The 15,409-nt window shown below is 35.1% G+C and overlaps 1 protein-coding gene across 1 annotated transcript in view; it reads left to right on the forward strand.

The window, feature by feature from the left end:
- Positions 1–14,026, forward strand: part of LOC147073172 (uncharacterized) — a 33,564-nt gene extending 19,538 nt beyond the window's left edge. The window contains exons 8-12 of the mRNA XM_085945616.1: positions 222–366; positions 9,486–9,634; positions 11,099–11,339; positions 12,633–12,779; positions 13,580–14,026. Of these exons, the coding sequence (XP_085801742.1) occupies positions 222–366; positions 9,486–9,634; positions 11,099–11,339; positions 12,633–12,779; positions 13,580–13,660 (763 nt within the window). The 3' untranslated portion in view covers positions 13,661–14,026. The remainder of the gene's footprint in view (positions 1–221; positions 367–9,485; positions 9,635–11,098; positions 11,340–12,632; positions 12,780–13,579) is intronic.
- Positions 14,027–15,409: the final 1,383 nt, after the last annotated feature.

The following is a 15,409-nucleotide window of genomic DNA, read 5'->3' on the forward strand; positions in this document are numbered from 1 at the left end:
TCAATATGTCACGCGGTAAGGGAATTAAAATATATGCGGACGTAGAGCAAAATAATACGACTAGCTGAATCCAACGTAACAACAAATTTTACCACAACGCGAGATTAGTGTTGTCCATGTGTTAAAAAAGGTATTGATCTGCAGACTGCCATAATGCTAAAATAAATAAATCCACGTTGAACATATTATTGTTGTATGTAGATCGTAAATGTTGCTTTCAGTCTGAACTTGGGTCGCGTGAACAGCGAGCAACTTCTGGGAGTGTTGCTACGTTGCGGTCTGCGACACCCCATCGAAGGCTTGGAGCAGCTAGAGGAAAACTTCGACAGAGATGGGGCATTCGACTACATAAAATTTCTGCAACAGGTGACTAATATTTTTTTTTAATTTTAACTCCATTCTTAGATTCCGAGCTGCAAAAAAAGGGAGGGGAGGGGGATAATTTGACCCGCCATTTCTGATGTCAATATTTGAACGATGTTTGAAAAAAAAATGAGTGGATTGGAACTAAACAATGAATAGAAAATTTGTATTTGTACCATGTTTATATATTATATAAATAATCATGCCCTTGCTTTTTCGTACAAGGTGGTTGGGAGGGTTAGTTGCATTGATGTATAGTTAATTATGTTCCTCCATTTATATCTTTAATTTTCTTTATAGCCATAATTAAATATTTTGTGTAGTGTTCTTGTATTGTTTTGTTGTTTAGTATTTCGTAAGGTTTTTGGAGGTCAATTACATGATTATGCTATCTACATAGAGTCCTGAGAGTCCAACGCTACTTTTCTAGTATAGGGCAGTCGTTGATGATATGCCACACAGTTTGAGATATGTGGCCGTCACATGGACAAAAATCATCGTCCCTCAATTTACGCCAACTTACAGAATACTATTTTCTCCATGGCTACCATTTCTACCACGCTAACAACGTTGCGGAATCTGCATCTCGTATTGTAATTACTGCAACCGTTCTTTCTTTATTTCAGAACATATATTTTTATTTGAGAACAGTGTATTTTGCGTTTTTTTCTTAAGAATCCAGATTTGTCCATTATTTATAAAATCGAACTTAATTTTTGCGAAGCCAAGATATATGGGTGTCTCTCTTTGGGGGAAAATGAAATAAACTAAACAAAAAACAAAATAAACAGGAACAGTTAATAGATAGAAATAATATTTATTTTTGTAATTCTGGAGTTAAATTTTCTGGAAAGACCTAAATAACCTCCAAAATCTCAATTATAATAATATTACCCCTATTCATTTCCGTTAAGAAAATATGGTCACCGTAGATGTAATATTAAAATGACATAGGAATCGCCCGGCGTGGCGGACCGACCAGCCAATTGACACACATTGCACATATACATTACAAAATTGCACTAATAGCAAAAAAATGTCGCCTGCGGCACTTTTTCGTTTCAAACAGACTAATATTAAATATATGTGCTTGTGCGATGCAATATTTGATTGTTTGTCGATATTCTTCAACTTCATAATTCAAGAGAAATTCAATACAAAAAATCGTTATAAAATACCCTAAATTTTACTTCTAACACTAATTGGAATACACAACTTTAGATCGTCACACTGCTTCTAACCTTAGCGATAGGTAGGGGGGCCGCCGAAGATTGTAGCTTGGGAGCCCGCTTCAATATGTGGGGCCATGGTCCAAACTCTTCGATTTTTGTTGATAATCTTATCTTTCTGCTTACTTTTATAGCTCGAGATTGAAGTTGGACCACCACGGGTTATGAAAGATTTTCGCAAAACACTGGAAGCGGCAAGATGGCCAGCGCCGACCTATAAAGACCATGAAAAAGACATCGGGTGCATTATAGCCGAAATAAAGAATAAGGTTTGATACAATTCAATTAATTGAATAAAAGTTAAAATTTGAGAGATATTTCGCGGACCGTTAAAGCTGAAATAATAAGCATCATTAATGATGTTAATTAGTTTAAGTTTTTAGTTAACTTATTATTAAATTTCAAAAATATTTTATCCAATGGTTATTTATTTCTTTAATGTATTTTCAAATTATGTATGCTCAATAAACTATAGTCAATGTTCAAAAACACACATTTAAATGTAGCAGTGGCAAAGGGTGGATGTAGGCTGTTAAGATCAGCCATAAATAGTGCACATTAAACTTTTTCAGTCATAAGTATTTGTTTTCATTGAAATAAGTCTACAATTTACAGATGGTGTTGGTTAGTTGTTAAAAGTTAATTAAACCCTGCGAAGCCAAGCCATAATAAATAATAGTCAAAAAATACGTGTCTATCTATAAAATATCTAAAATTATACAATTAAATCATACATAACTGTGGATATTTTATAGATAGAATAATATTTTTTATCTATTATAGTTTGGTTTAGGTAGGGCTTAACGAATTTGAAGGTAATGAGTCTACAATATGGTATAATAATGTATTCTAATTTCAACGAAAACAAATAAAAGTGAATGAAAAAGTGTGCACAATTTTGTCGTATCGCCAAAAGTATACTAAAACTATTATGGTTTAAGGCCGTACATCAGTTGAGGCACAGTCTAAAAAGATCGTTGCTAGGCGATGCGCGGATTGCGGGTCGCGGGTGCAAATGACGCCTGTCAAACGAAATAATATTTGTCATATAAATCCAACATACGTCCATTTTATGTTCTGTTTTTTGTTCTATTAGTAACAATAATAATATATTCATTGACATGTTTTCTTTTTAAAGTAAATGGGTAACGTTTTTAGTCATCTATACACGATTTAAGAATTAATTGGGCCGTCGCCATCACGAAGCAAAGTGACGTATTTCCAGCTCGACGTTCTCTCACTGAATGCGAGCGAGTCCAAAATTTCGTCGCGCCTACAGTTGAAAACTATTTGCCGTTTCACTGATGCGTCACCTTAAGCGTCGGCCTATAGCGTCATGGATACCAGGTTCGAATCCTGGGTCTGAGAAGTACACATCTTGTTTTTCAATTTGTGTATGAGTCAGAGTATGGAACCTAATAGGTTGATGAAGTGGCTGACATCCATTTCTAAAAACAAAATATGTTAATACAAACCTCCACTCTATGGAGGCTCATATGATCTTATTAGGATCGGACATGGACGAAAAAAATGATTTTTAAGAACTAACCAATATCTGTAAATTGTCGTCTTAGTTCAATAAAAACAAATACGTACGGCTAACAAAGTTTAATGTGTCCTATTTATGGCGGATCCACTAACCATATACTTATCCATAATTCCACCCTTCGCTAATGAAATGTAGTACTGACAAAATTAATAAAGATATTGCAAACAGATGAATTCGCATTCGGTACTCAAGATTATTATTTGTGATTCGGAAGATAAAAATGTATTTTAAATAATCGCAATTAATGTGAGATAAATAGAATTATTTACAACGGTACGAGTCCGTTCAACGGATTGCTATCATTGTTATTTTTTGTAATTAACTATGATAACAAAAATTATATTTAATGGACGTTTCATGTTACGTAAATGGCATATTAGTATGTTGACAAAAAGTGTAAAACCTACCTAATTCAGTAACTTGTTGACCTTTTGACTTTTGTAGTATATTAATTAATCGCATGTGCGCGCGCTGATTAAAGTTGTCAACATAATAAAATGTGTCATAACTTGTTAAAACGTAAATTATTTTAATGTATTTTTACCTGTTGGCAACTTTTCTGACGTAAACTAACTAACTTTCCGCTGCAGAAATGAATAACACTAACTTTAAGCTATTTTCGAGATTCAGTGAGCGAGTCGAACCGTGTTACCGGTGTTATGTTGTTGTCTACGCGAATCAGGCCATCACTTTTGACTTATCCTTCCTCTTCTTACGATGGAGCTACAAGTCAACTCGAGCCTCCTTCGTCTCCTGGTCGCGGCTTAATCATCTGCGTGTTTTCTTCAGTCATCGACCTTGACGACAATAAGCCGGCTCTCACGTGTAATATCGCCTCGTCTGCCGCACAGACATAAATTAAACTTTCCAAGAACGTCGATCCTGTGTTGCATATGAAGACCGTGCACATCTACCTAGCGACGATCGGCGAGCCGGTATAAGAACGATCAATTCGTAGGTTTTCGTATGCGTTCTGGCGTTTTCGACTCGCAGCCCGAGAATCATGCAACTTGTCGATTGCAACAAAAGCTGTTTTTTTTCGCAAAAGTCACATTCGACCAATCTGCGGTGCTCCATTTGGCAACATCTGTTTTGTGAATAACGATGACGTCATGTTGACGTATTCGACACGTTGCAGACGGACGAGTTCTGATGTGAGAGCTGGCTAAGATAACTAGTTTTCAAATATTCAATTTAAAAAAAAAACTAATCTGATTATCTGATCCAATTTATGAAGTGACGCAATATTTCAGTGGAAGGAACAGAATATATTTTTTTTGCATTTATTCGTTTTCTTGGTACTTTTTCCGATTATAATCGTATTATCAATCACATCAGTTATTGCAACCATAACAAAACAAATTTCTTATCTATATAGTACTCTGTATTGTTGATTCTAATTAATTATTTCAAAGTACCATCTTAATGTGGCGTGTGTCACTATGCAGACTTTTAAGTGTCGCAATCATTTTTTTTAAAATATTGGCTTTTCCACGTCTAATCTTGTTCTTAATAATTAATACCTAGATATTATTAAAATTATTATGAATCTATAAATTCTAATAATTTTGTTATCTTCACATCGTCTGTCGTTGACTTTTTTGTCTGTCAAATCTGTACCAATAATTGTGTGAAATTAAAATTATAATTTCGTAAAATTTACATTGTAACCGAGTCGCCTAGCTAGAGTAATATCTCACGTTTGGAAATTTTGTCATTTTTTAGTTAAATATACCAAGTGATTCTAAAAACATTGTCACCGCCCTTCTTCGCTCTTAGGCGGAGATTGCGGACCGTGACAATGACAAGGCCATAGAGGCGGGGGTGGAAAACAGAAACGCACGATAGAATGTATATGGATTTATTTTACAGCGAGGTTAGAGGAATAGCGCCTGTACACATGCATAGAATTACTTTCGGCAATCGTGCTTATTTTAAACTGTCATGACAATAACTGTTTACACGTAAAAAAGCTGACTGTCTCTACAATCTCATTCTTCAAGAGTAAACGAGACGCGATGTTGCCATTTTATACTACTTATATCTTTATATTTTATTTTTTAATAATTTTTATTTATATGTTATACTGCTTATATCTGACAGGTTGTATTGAAAATCGGAGCTCAAAATGATTAGTTCGTTTTTCTGCCGGCAGGTTCGCTACGATCACTCTACTGCGCAGGCGCAGATCGAAAATAATCTTACTGTCGCATTGGAAATTCGGAATCTTTCAATCTTGTTTGATTTATACACGCAATCTTGCCAACTGCAGGATAATACATGTTTCCCCATACATTTTCTTACCGTGCACATTTTACATCCATGCACGTGTAAACGGGAAAATAAGGTAAATCAATGGCAAGGGCACTTCTCCGCGGCGACACCGAAGTTATACTGGCACTGTGGTATAACGTAAAGCACTGATGTTAGTTAACGGCCCACGTGCGCCACGTAGGTGAAAATGGAGATTTTATGGTATTTACAGAGCATAAGCCTGGACATTCCTTAAACGTTGTAGGATAATCTATTTATATAATTTTGAAGCCTTCTTATTATCCTTTATATTTATTTTAAACATTTGATGACTGCATAAAGTATTTTTATTATGTAAGTACATAAAATAGTATTCTTGTAAACCTCTCGATCTAATGTTTTAGAATATAGTCATATTTCAGTACATCCAAGTGCAGCGGTGTTAAGATTTTTTAGGTTTATAAATTTTTAAACGCATTTATAAAACCATTTGTTAAATTAATGTTAACGTTATATAGTGAAATATTTATCATAAAAAATTATATTTATTATTGATCTTGAATTTGGCAAGAATTGGGCATTTTATTATTCAAAAAATGGGCACGATTAACACATTTGAAGATAATTCTAAAGATACTGATCATAAGCTATGTCTTTGACCATTCAAATGTGATAAACATCATACGAATAATGATTGCTTTATAATAATTATTGACTTAAGAATAAGGTAGTGTTTTTTAAAATACGCCATTTCTATTAGCATTTCCCAGTGGTTAAGCTACTACATACGGCCGTAGCCATAAATTTACAAACGATAAGTGAAGTAGCGAGTAAAATCATGTTAATGCGCGTGTTTGAACATGTACTGAACCGAAAACTTCAAAATTATATAAATAGATTATCTACAACGTTTAAAGAATGTCCAGGGTTATGCTCTGAAAATAGCATAAAATCTCCATTTTGACCTACGTGGGGCATGTGGGCCCTTAAAGAGACAAATGATTCTAACTGTCAAAGTTGCAGCGTCAGTGCAGAACAGCGTAGCTGGCGAATAGGTACATATCGGCACGGCGGGCGGCCCGTCGTCGGCGACCTCTCCAGGCTATCACGAGCAATCAGGGACAGCCTGCGCAATGCGGCACGTTTGGCTCGAGACGTTCTGGAGCAGGCGGTGGCGGCACTGGGTGCAGCCGGTGCGGCGGCAGTCACAGCTCAGTGGTTAGGCGAGCGGCGGCGGTTAAGCCGACTTGTACCATTTTTTACCACGTTTTTATATTATCGGGAAGTTGTAAATCTTACAATCGATTTTCAACTTCCCGACTAGATAGCATTTGAATTTTTTAGAATATATCAGAACACGATGACAATGCATTATTTTAATACTTTTAACCATCTTTAAGCAGAATTGGATTCATTTTCAGTTAATTCTGTGTATGGAAAATTATTTCGGAAAAAGTTCGTAAAAAGTAAAACACTATGATTGGTTGCTAAGGGGGTCCTAGCATCTAAATTATTAATATATACGTGCGTTACCATAGAAATCAATATGAAATGTCAAAATGACATTTCAGTATTCTATATTTATTCAGTATTTCTATCAAGTACAAAAAAAAAATATTTATTAATACATAGAATTGTCAAGTTTATATGATTCAACAGAAATTTAAAAACGAGGTATATAAAAAGTTATTTTTATCTTGTAATTATTTTGCTCAAGTATTTCATTTAGTCGGAGGGTCTCAATAAATTTAATTACACGCCGAGCTATATGCACCACTGGTTTACAGTATTGGGTAAATTCAATGACTAAATGTGATCTTAATCTACGGTTATTATTTAAAAACTTTGTTCTTGATACATGTTTTCTTCGTAGAGGCTACCGGTTTTAACTCAAAATGTACTATCATTTTTTTATGGCTAGATTATTTCTTATCCATTCGCATTGTGTAAAAAAAAAACTTGGAAATTCCTTGCCGTACAAAATCTAGAACGAATATTTTGTGTATTACATTGATAATCTTTGTTATTGGATACAACACGGCTTTAGATAATAGTGGATTAGTAATAATTCTTGGAAAAGTTGCATTCAAGATAATTAATTATAAATTATCTTCATATTTATTTCATAAAAACCAGTTTAATGTTTTTTTTTATATATTTTATTTTGAAAGGTGTGTCATTCATGGTATATTTTATTATTATCAATAATAATATAAGTTTAATATCGAGATATCATTGAGGTACCTACTATACTCCGGAGAGATTTGTGGTATAATCATTTATATAACATATTTTTTTTAATTTAAATAGGTTTAATTGAATTTTAAAAAGTAACCAACACCATCTGTAAATTGTAGTCTTATTTCAATGAAAACAAATACGCATGTCTGACAAAGTTTAGTGTGCACTATTTATGGTGGATCCTAACAGCCTACCTCCACCTTTCGCCACTAGTGTAGTCATATTGAGTGTCAATAAATTATTAAAATAAAACAAAAATACTTATGACACAAAATACACTAATACACAATATCATATCATATGCCATCAGTAAAACTGAAATATTTTAACGTAATAAGGTTTAATAATAATATTTATTATATAATGCTTCACTAGTACATTATTACTCTTGGGGCCGCTGCAAGCCGCTGCAAGCCGCTGCAATGTTTTCAGTGGAAAAGTTCCAACACGCACCTTTTAAAGTTTTTAAATTAAAGTTGTACTACTTATATGTACAATATGTTACTTAGAAAGTTTTGGTATTTCCTACTTCTCGGTTTTCATGGGTACACCGAGATTAAGTTTGTTTGAATTAAATCGAAACGTGCATTTGGTATAATTAAATTACTTTATTAAATTACTAAATTTAAAGTATTTTCTATTCCTCACTTATAATAATTACGCTAAGAGCTCTTGGATAACTAACACACTAATTTATTGTTTAAACGCCACTTTGTTGATTTTTAATACTACCTATTTGAATTGGACACTTTATAAAACAGAGATATATTATTATCAGGTTTAAAATCAATATTTCCTTATAGACTGCATAGATTTCACTAGACTACTGTTGACTCCATTCGCAATTTGACAAGTGAAAAAAAAATATATGGTGTGCCTGCCTTTGGTGGAGGCACCCCTTTTTTTAGGGTCTTTAGCGCTGCGTCATTAGAAGAATAGTCTGTTTCGTCGTGTATAGTTGTTGACCACCAAGGCGGGGAGGGGAGGTGACGTTTGCCGCGTACCTGTATATGCAGATCGAGAGGAAGAACGCCAGTCAAGACAAAGAAGTGTAGAGGTTTACTCAACCTTACAACTGACGCATTGTCGTCTATGCTATAAAACCAATAAAATACCACCACTGTATATTATTCCTCACTACCCGAATTTACCATAAATTGTATAAGTGAGACTTTGTGATTGACAGCAGAGTATTGCGTGGCCCACTTAAAAGAGATCCACGGATTACAACACTTTTTTTTTGGATAACCTTATACCATACACTTGCAACATAGGCAGCGATCCCCATAAAAATGGCGTTGTAGGGAATTTTAAACATCTTTTATTCTTAGATACGAGTACCATCCGTTGCCAGCAATACCATATAGTAAGTAGATCACAGCATACTTGAAATTGGATATGCCTAACTTTGAACATCTTTTTCTTCCACCCTGTCACGTCCCAACATTGGGGCATAGGGCAAGCACAAATTCACGCCACTTCCCTCGGTCCATCGCCAACTCTTGCGCCTCTCGCCATATCAGACCTGCAGCACGTAGGTCGCTCTTGTAGCACCGCTGCAGGGTGAGGGAGGGCCGGCCACGGCGACGGAACCCTTGAGGCTGTTCCACAAGGGTACGAAGTGTCGCACTCTTTGGCGGCATCCGGAATACGTGTCCCAGAAACGTAAAGCGTCTCTTCATGATAACCTCAATCACCGAAGGCTGCTGTATCTGCTCACGAACTCGGGTGTCACATACTATAAATCGATTGTGTGCGCCATTTCTTCTAAATGATGGTTAATGGAAAATTTAACAAATTCAAGAATCAGAAGGGGAAAACAAACACTGAACAAATTAATTTTCTTTCAGGTGAGTCGGGAGAGGATAGGTCTACAATACTTCTTCGAACAGCACGATCCCCTGAAGAGTTCTGTGATCTCCCGCATGAACTTCTGTCGTGCTATATCTCTAGCTGGAATTCGGCTAACCCCCACCCAATTGGACACTGTTATGGAAATGTAAGAAATCTTTCAATAATTAAAAGTGTATAGCGTATCATCCCCTTAATCAAAAGCAGATGCGGGGTGAAATTTAATGACAAAAATTATTATAATTTGCAAAAAATATTTTAACGTCCGAAGACATTGTAATGAATCAATATTGTTTTATCCCATACTGTCTTTAGTAAGTTTCTGCTATGTAATGAATGACCAAATACTTTGGATTATAAACAGAATGAGCCTTATATTATGTAAGTTATCTTAATACATTTGTAATTATTTAGCATGCGCATGAAGTATGCTTAAGCTGGTAAACTCCACAAATATTAACATCGCTCAATTTTCATTCTGATTTACGCCATGGTGACCATTTTTCTAAGTTCATTATGATTAGGTATTTACTCTAGTGCTGTTAAAGGAGATTGCTGGAGCAGGAGCGGAGCAGTGGAGCAATGAGGTTTTATCGGAAGCATGAGCGGAGCCGGAGCACCGAAAATGTGTAGTGCTCCACTGCTTCGGTTGCTTTTTTTACTATTGTTAAATTTTCGTCCTAAAATCAAATGAAAATATTATATTTGACACTATGCAACACTGGAATTATTTGAAATACGGCAACACTGTGTAGAGATAAATAACCTCACTTTTTTGACAGAAGGGGTAGATAATGAAAGACGATCTGTTGTCGGAATTTTAATAAGTAATAATAAGAAATTAAGTAATAGAATTAATAATGAATCAAGATAAAAAGAACTTTTTATATACAACGTTTTAAAATTTTCTGTTGAATCACATAAACTTGACTTGACTAGCTTAAACGATCAAAAAAATATACTTGATAGAAATAATACTGAAATGTCATTTTGACATGTCATTTTGATTTCCAAAGTAAGACCTCAGACCCCTAGCAACCAATATGGTGTCGAAATAACTTTTCATACAAAACAGAATTAACTGAAAATGAATTTAATTCTACTTAAAGATGGCTAAAAGTATTTAAAAAATGCATTAGCATCGTGATCTGATATATTCTAAAAGTTTCAAACGTCTAGCTAGTCGGGAAATCAGTTAAAAATTGATTGGAAGATTTGTACCGGACAAATAAGAATACGAGCTAAGAAAAACGTTGTAAAATGACGATAATAAGCCGTATTTTAAAACTACTTATTTTTATTTTTTCTAACAATTTATATACGTATATTACCCGGAGCGGAGCTAGAGCAAGTACTAGGACCCGGAGCAGAGCTGGAGTGGAGCAACTCAAAAAGGGGTCCGCTCCAACCTCTGGTTACAAACGGTTTTATACAAATTTTAAATAAATAACAATGTCTAGGTGTAGTATTATTGGCTGGTTATCTCTCATCGTGACAGTTTATCTTTTCATACGTCTTACAAATTGGCAAATAAATGTCATAGCACTAGTGCGTAAATCTCTGCAAATAATTCTGAGTCACTTGAAAATTAAAAAAAAAAATGTTTTATTAGATTCGCATCACCCATGAGGAGAAGCTTCGTGGACTACATTCGCCTGTGCCGCACCATTGAGGAGTGTTTCTCCCAGCCGGACCTGGAGCGCGCACCACTCATAGTTCCAGTGCAGCATGTGGCATCAGAAGACATCGGCAGGAACTTCCTATCGCATCCTGAGAGGGCTCACCTCACGATGGCCATGGAGAAATTGGCTGTGACCCCTGATATAATCTCTAACATTTATGAAGTTTTAAGCGTAAGAAATATTTCAAACATTCTATTGGTTTATGATACCTAACGTTTTTCTGTTATCTTATACAAAGATTAAGCCTCAAGTGCGCACGCGTCTTTTGCGCAGCTTCGATTTAAAAAAAAATAACATTATTTTGATAACAGATGAAAAAAACAACTTTACCGTCATTCGTATTACGCACAGAAAAATATTATGTATGTGAAAATACGTAATTTTTTTAAAAGATTTTAGATGAAATTCCGGCTATTTGGATGAGTTCATTAATTATTAATTGTAGAAGTACATAATACCTTGACAAACGCAAGATACTTTCCTTGGCAGTGGAATAAATATGATTAAATTAGGCACCAACTTTATAGGGAAACTTCAGGCAGTCTTTTTCTGTCAATTTACATGAGACTAGTTCCTAAATTTATTATAGATACAAGCAGAACGTTCCTAAAAATCAACAACAATTTAAATAATTTTCGTGTATTCTTGGATTCTCTGGCAAATTCAGAGAGTGTTTGGAATAATATGGACCTGATAGGTTGAGCAAGTGGCTGACATCCATTTCTCGTAAAAAAACAAAATCTAGTAATACAAACCTCTACTCTGTGGAGGCCCATATTATGATCCTATTAGGATCGGACATGGTCGAAAGAAGGAGATTCTTGGATTGACTTTCCATCATCATCAAGATCATCATTATAAGTAGCCCAAACGCCCAGGGCAGGTTTTAGTATTTCAAAAACTTCCTCCGTCTTTCCATGGGCCAGACGTGTCTTCCTAGTGTACGCACCGGCCGCCCTTGCATATTTGTCGACACCGATCAATCACCGAAGTCTGGGCGTGCCATTTGACATTCGACCGTACGGTCTGATATGCTGGAGTCTTGCTACATGGCCTGCCCATCGGAGTCTACCAAGTTTAACGAATGCAAATATACATTCTTCTTGATGCAAGAGGTTGTAGAGTTTTGGGTTATGCCGAATCGCCACTCTTCTCCTTCTCGTATGGATCCATATATCCTACGCAGCACCTGCATGTTGAAAATATTGAGCGCACGCTCATCTACCTTGATGAGAGTCCGACACTTTGAATAGTAGGTCAGTATTGGTCGGATGAGCGTCTTGTACATCTGAATTTTTGCACGACGGTTAAGGATGCAAGACTTTAGAATACATTATTTGTGTAAAAGATTCTTGCTTTCCATTAATGGTGAATACGGTGTATGCAAACGAATTTGTTCTCTTTGAAAAAGTAAACTAAAGATTAATTATTATACTTAGTTGTTTGACATGTATTTTATTTCAGGACAGCGATTGCAGAAACAGCGGATCTATCTCAAAGTCTCGGTTCATGCGAGGCTTGGACAATCGTAAAATGCTGGCGATCCTGACTAAAGAGGAAATCGACGTGGTCTGCAAACGATTTTCGGTCTTTCGCGGTTCTGAAAATGAAGTAAGCATTAATAGTTTTTACCATCTCATAGATCCGTAGAATAATCCACGATGGCCGCGCGGCAAGCATCGGCATGTCGGCACCGTCGTGGGTCCCAGGTTCGAATCCTGGATCTGGTAAGTACGTCATATTGTTTTTCAATTTGTATATGCATCAGAGTATGGACCCAACAGGTTGAGCAAGTGGCTGACATCCATTTCTCGTAAAAACAATATCTGTAAACCTCCAATCTGTGAAGTCCCATATTATGATCTTATTAGGATCGGACATAGTCGAAAAAAAAAGATCCGTGCGAGATTTCCCTTTCCATTATCTTCCCCTTGTAACATCCTCAAAGTGTAAACCCATAACTAGAAATAAATAAGAAATTCATAAAAAAGAAATTTATCAGTTAATGTCCTGATGGAATCCATCATAATAGCCGTCAATATTCATAACCCAAAACCAGAAGTCTCAGTCGTATTTTTATCAAAGAATTTTTGTTGAATTGTTACAAGAAGTGCTATGTTTTAACAGCACCTCTCTTGGTTGTGCCAACTTTCAGAGCGAGGTAGACAGTTTTGACTATTTAGGCGACTAACTTATTGTAACAATTATAATACCTAAATATAAACTACCCTCGATAGTCGCCGATAGCAGTCTTGTGTACAGAATAGATGCGCATAGATGTTTTCAAATTATTTGTAATAAAGAATGTTACATTATCAAATCTTGTGAATTCTTCGTTTAATAAAAAGAAATCTTTTTGTAATACTAGAATTTTTGGTTCTGTCTGTAATTTGGTTTTCTTCTTTTGTCAGATCGACTATCGAGCTTTCTCCAGAGCGTTGGACATTCTACATCCAACAGTGAAGAAAATTCATAGGAATGAATGCTGCTGAAGCGAAGATATTGTGATTGAACTATGTATTTCGTTTTTTTTTATCAATAATTGTTTTTTGACTCCTAATATAAAATATACGGCAATAGTGATCAACAAATGAAACTCCACGAGCCGCTCCGTTATATTGGTTGGTTTTTTTTCTTTGCAATAAATATTTTCTTGTGCATTTATAACGTATTGTATGACAACATCTTCTTGGCTACGTGAAGGAGGGCGCTGTTGTCGACTAAATCGGAGGAGCTTGTTAGTTTATAATGGAAGTGTGGTTAAAAACGGGAGGAGCATGTTAGTTCACAATTTTAATACGTAGCCAAGAAGATGTTGTCATAAAGTATGCCAATAATTTGGGAATTCAACAGTATTACGTGTCGTTTTATATAATAATTTAAATATTATAATATTCTTTTTCAACTTTGTATTCTTTATTTTCTCCACTGCTTTACTATGGCCAACCCTGTCCTTAAAGTTTAGACTTAAAAAGTGATGGAATTACTTGACTAGTGTCAGCCAGCAGTACTGGGGGAGGAGCATAGGAACATATTTGAGATTAAACAAATCTAAAATCTAATAAATATTATTATAATCGTGACCGATTGACCAAAACAGAGCCAGTTTGGTTGTTGTATGAAATTTGCACCGTTTTAGCAAATTGCGATGTCTCCTAACGAAAGCGGTATAGGAAATGAATACATTAATATTAATTTCTTCTGCTACTTGCATTGATATACTACTAGATGAGGTGTCATTTTAAAAATGTACCACAAAAGAAAAAAGAAGATATTACGAATATCGTCTTATAATATTTCCTTGTATGTATAATGCGTTAAGACCGTTAACATGGATTCCCGAATTTCACCCGTATTGCCCTGGCTGTAAAACTAAATTTGCGTTCTTGGAATAGTGACCCTAAGGGTATCTGCAACCCAAAGCTTGCAAGCTACCAAAAATTCATGTCTGAGCGGACAGAGCAAGTCGTCATGCGCTGACTATTAGTTGTAAGATGCAAGCTAGATCGGGCTTACTCATAATTATTGCCAGGTCGTTTTCGAGACAAATATTAAGTGAGCTTATATCGAGTTATATTAAAACAGTAAGTAAGTCGCTGAAAATCGGGCGTCATTTTAAGAAGCATAATATGATTCATCCAGTAGTATATCAATGGCTGCTTGTCTCTACTGTAAATCTTTTAGAATGTAATAAATACTGTTCATTTTTACTCTACCTTATATTAATTTTTAAGTAGATAATAAAAATACATATTACCTAATACTAATGAGATTAAACGATAAACTGCCAGATATATAGTTATATATGCACGCTTATTTTAACAGAGTATAATATAATATATACAATAATATGTTATCACATTCATCGGACCGTATCTTTCGTGTTACGTCATTAGATTAACGTAAATTTTAGGTAAACAAGTCATCAATTTAAATTAGGATATTAATTGTGACAGCTTAATTTTCCGTAGAACAATCTGGATTGTAGAATACCATTCAACAACGTCGATTATAATTTTTGAATGATTTTCATTGAATGATAAAATATTTTCATAAATCTTACTTTGTTAACGCGATGATATCTTCCATAACAGTGATCGACAATACAATATGTTGGTCTTCCAACCGAGGCACTGCAGTAAGAGTAAACGTAATGTCTCAACTAGCAAAAACTAGAAAACTGCAATTTAAGATATTTTACTGATATAATTTTAATTTTAAATGTTCAATACAAACCAAAA

This window comes from Rhyacophila brunnea, unplaced genomic scaffold (genome assembly GCF_057557595.1).
Source record: "Rhyacophila brunnea isolate RB1 unplaced genomic scaffold, BYU_Rbru_1.0 scaffold_18, whole genome shotgun sequence".
In the NCBI taxonomy this organism is placed as follows: domain Eukaryota; kingdom Metazoa; phylum Arthropoda; class Insecta; order Trichoptera; family Rhyacophilidae; genus Rhyacophila; species Rhyacophila brunnea.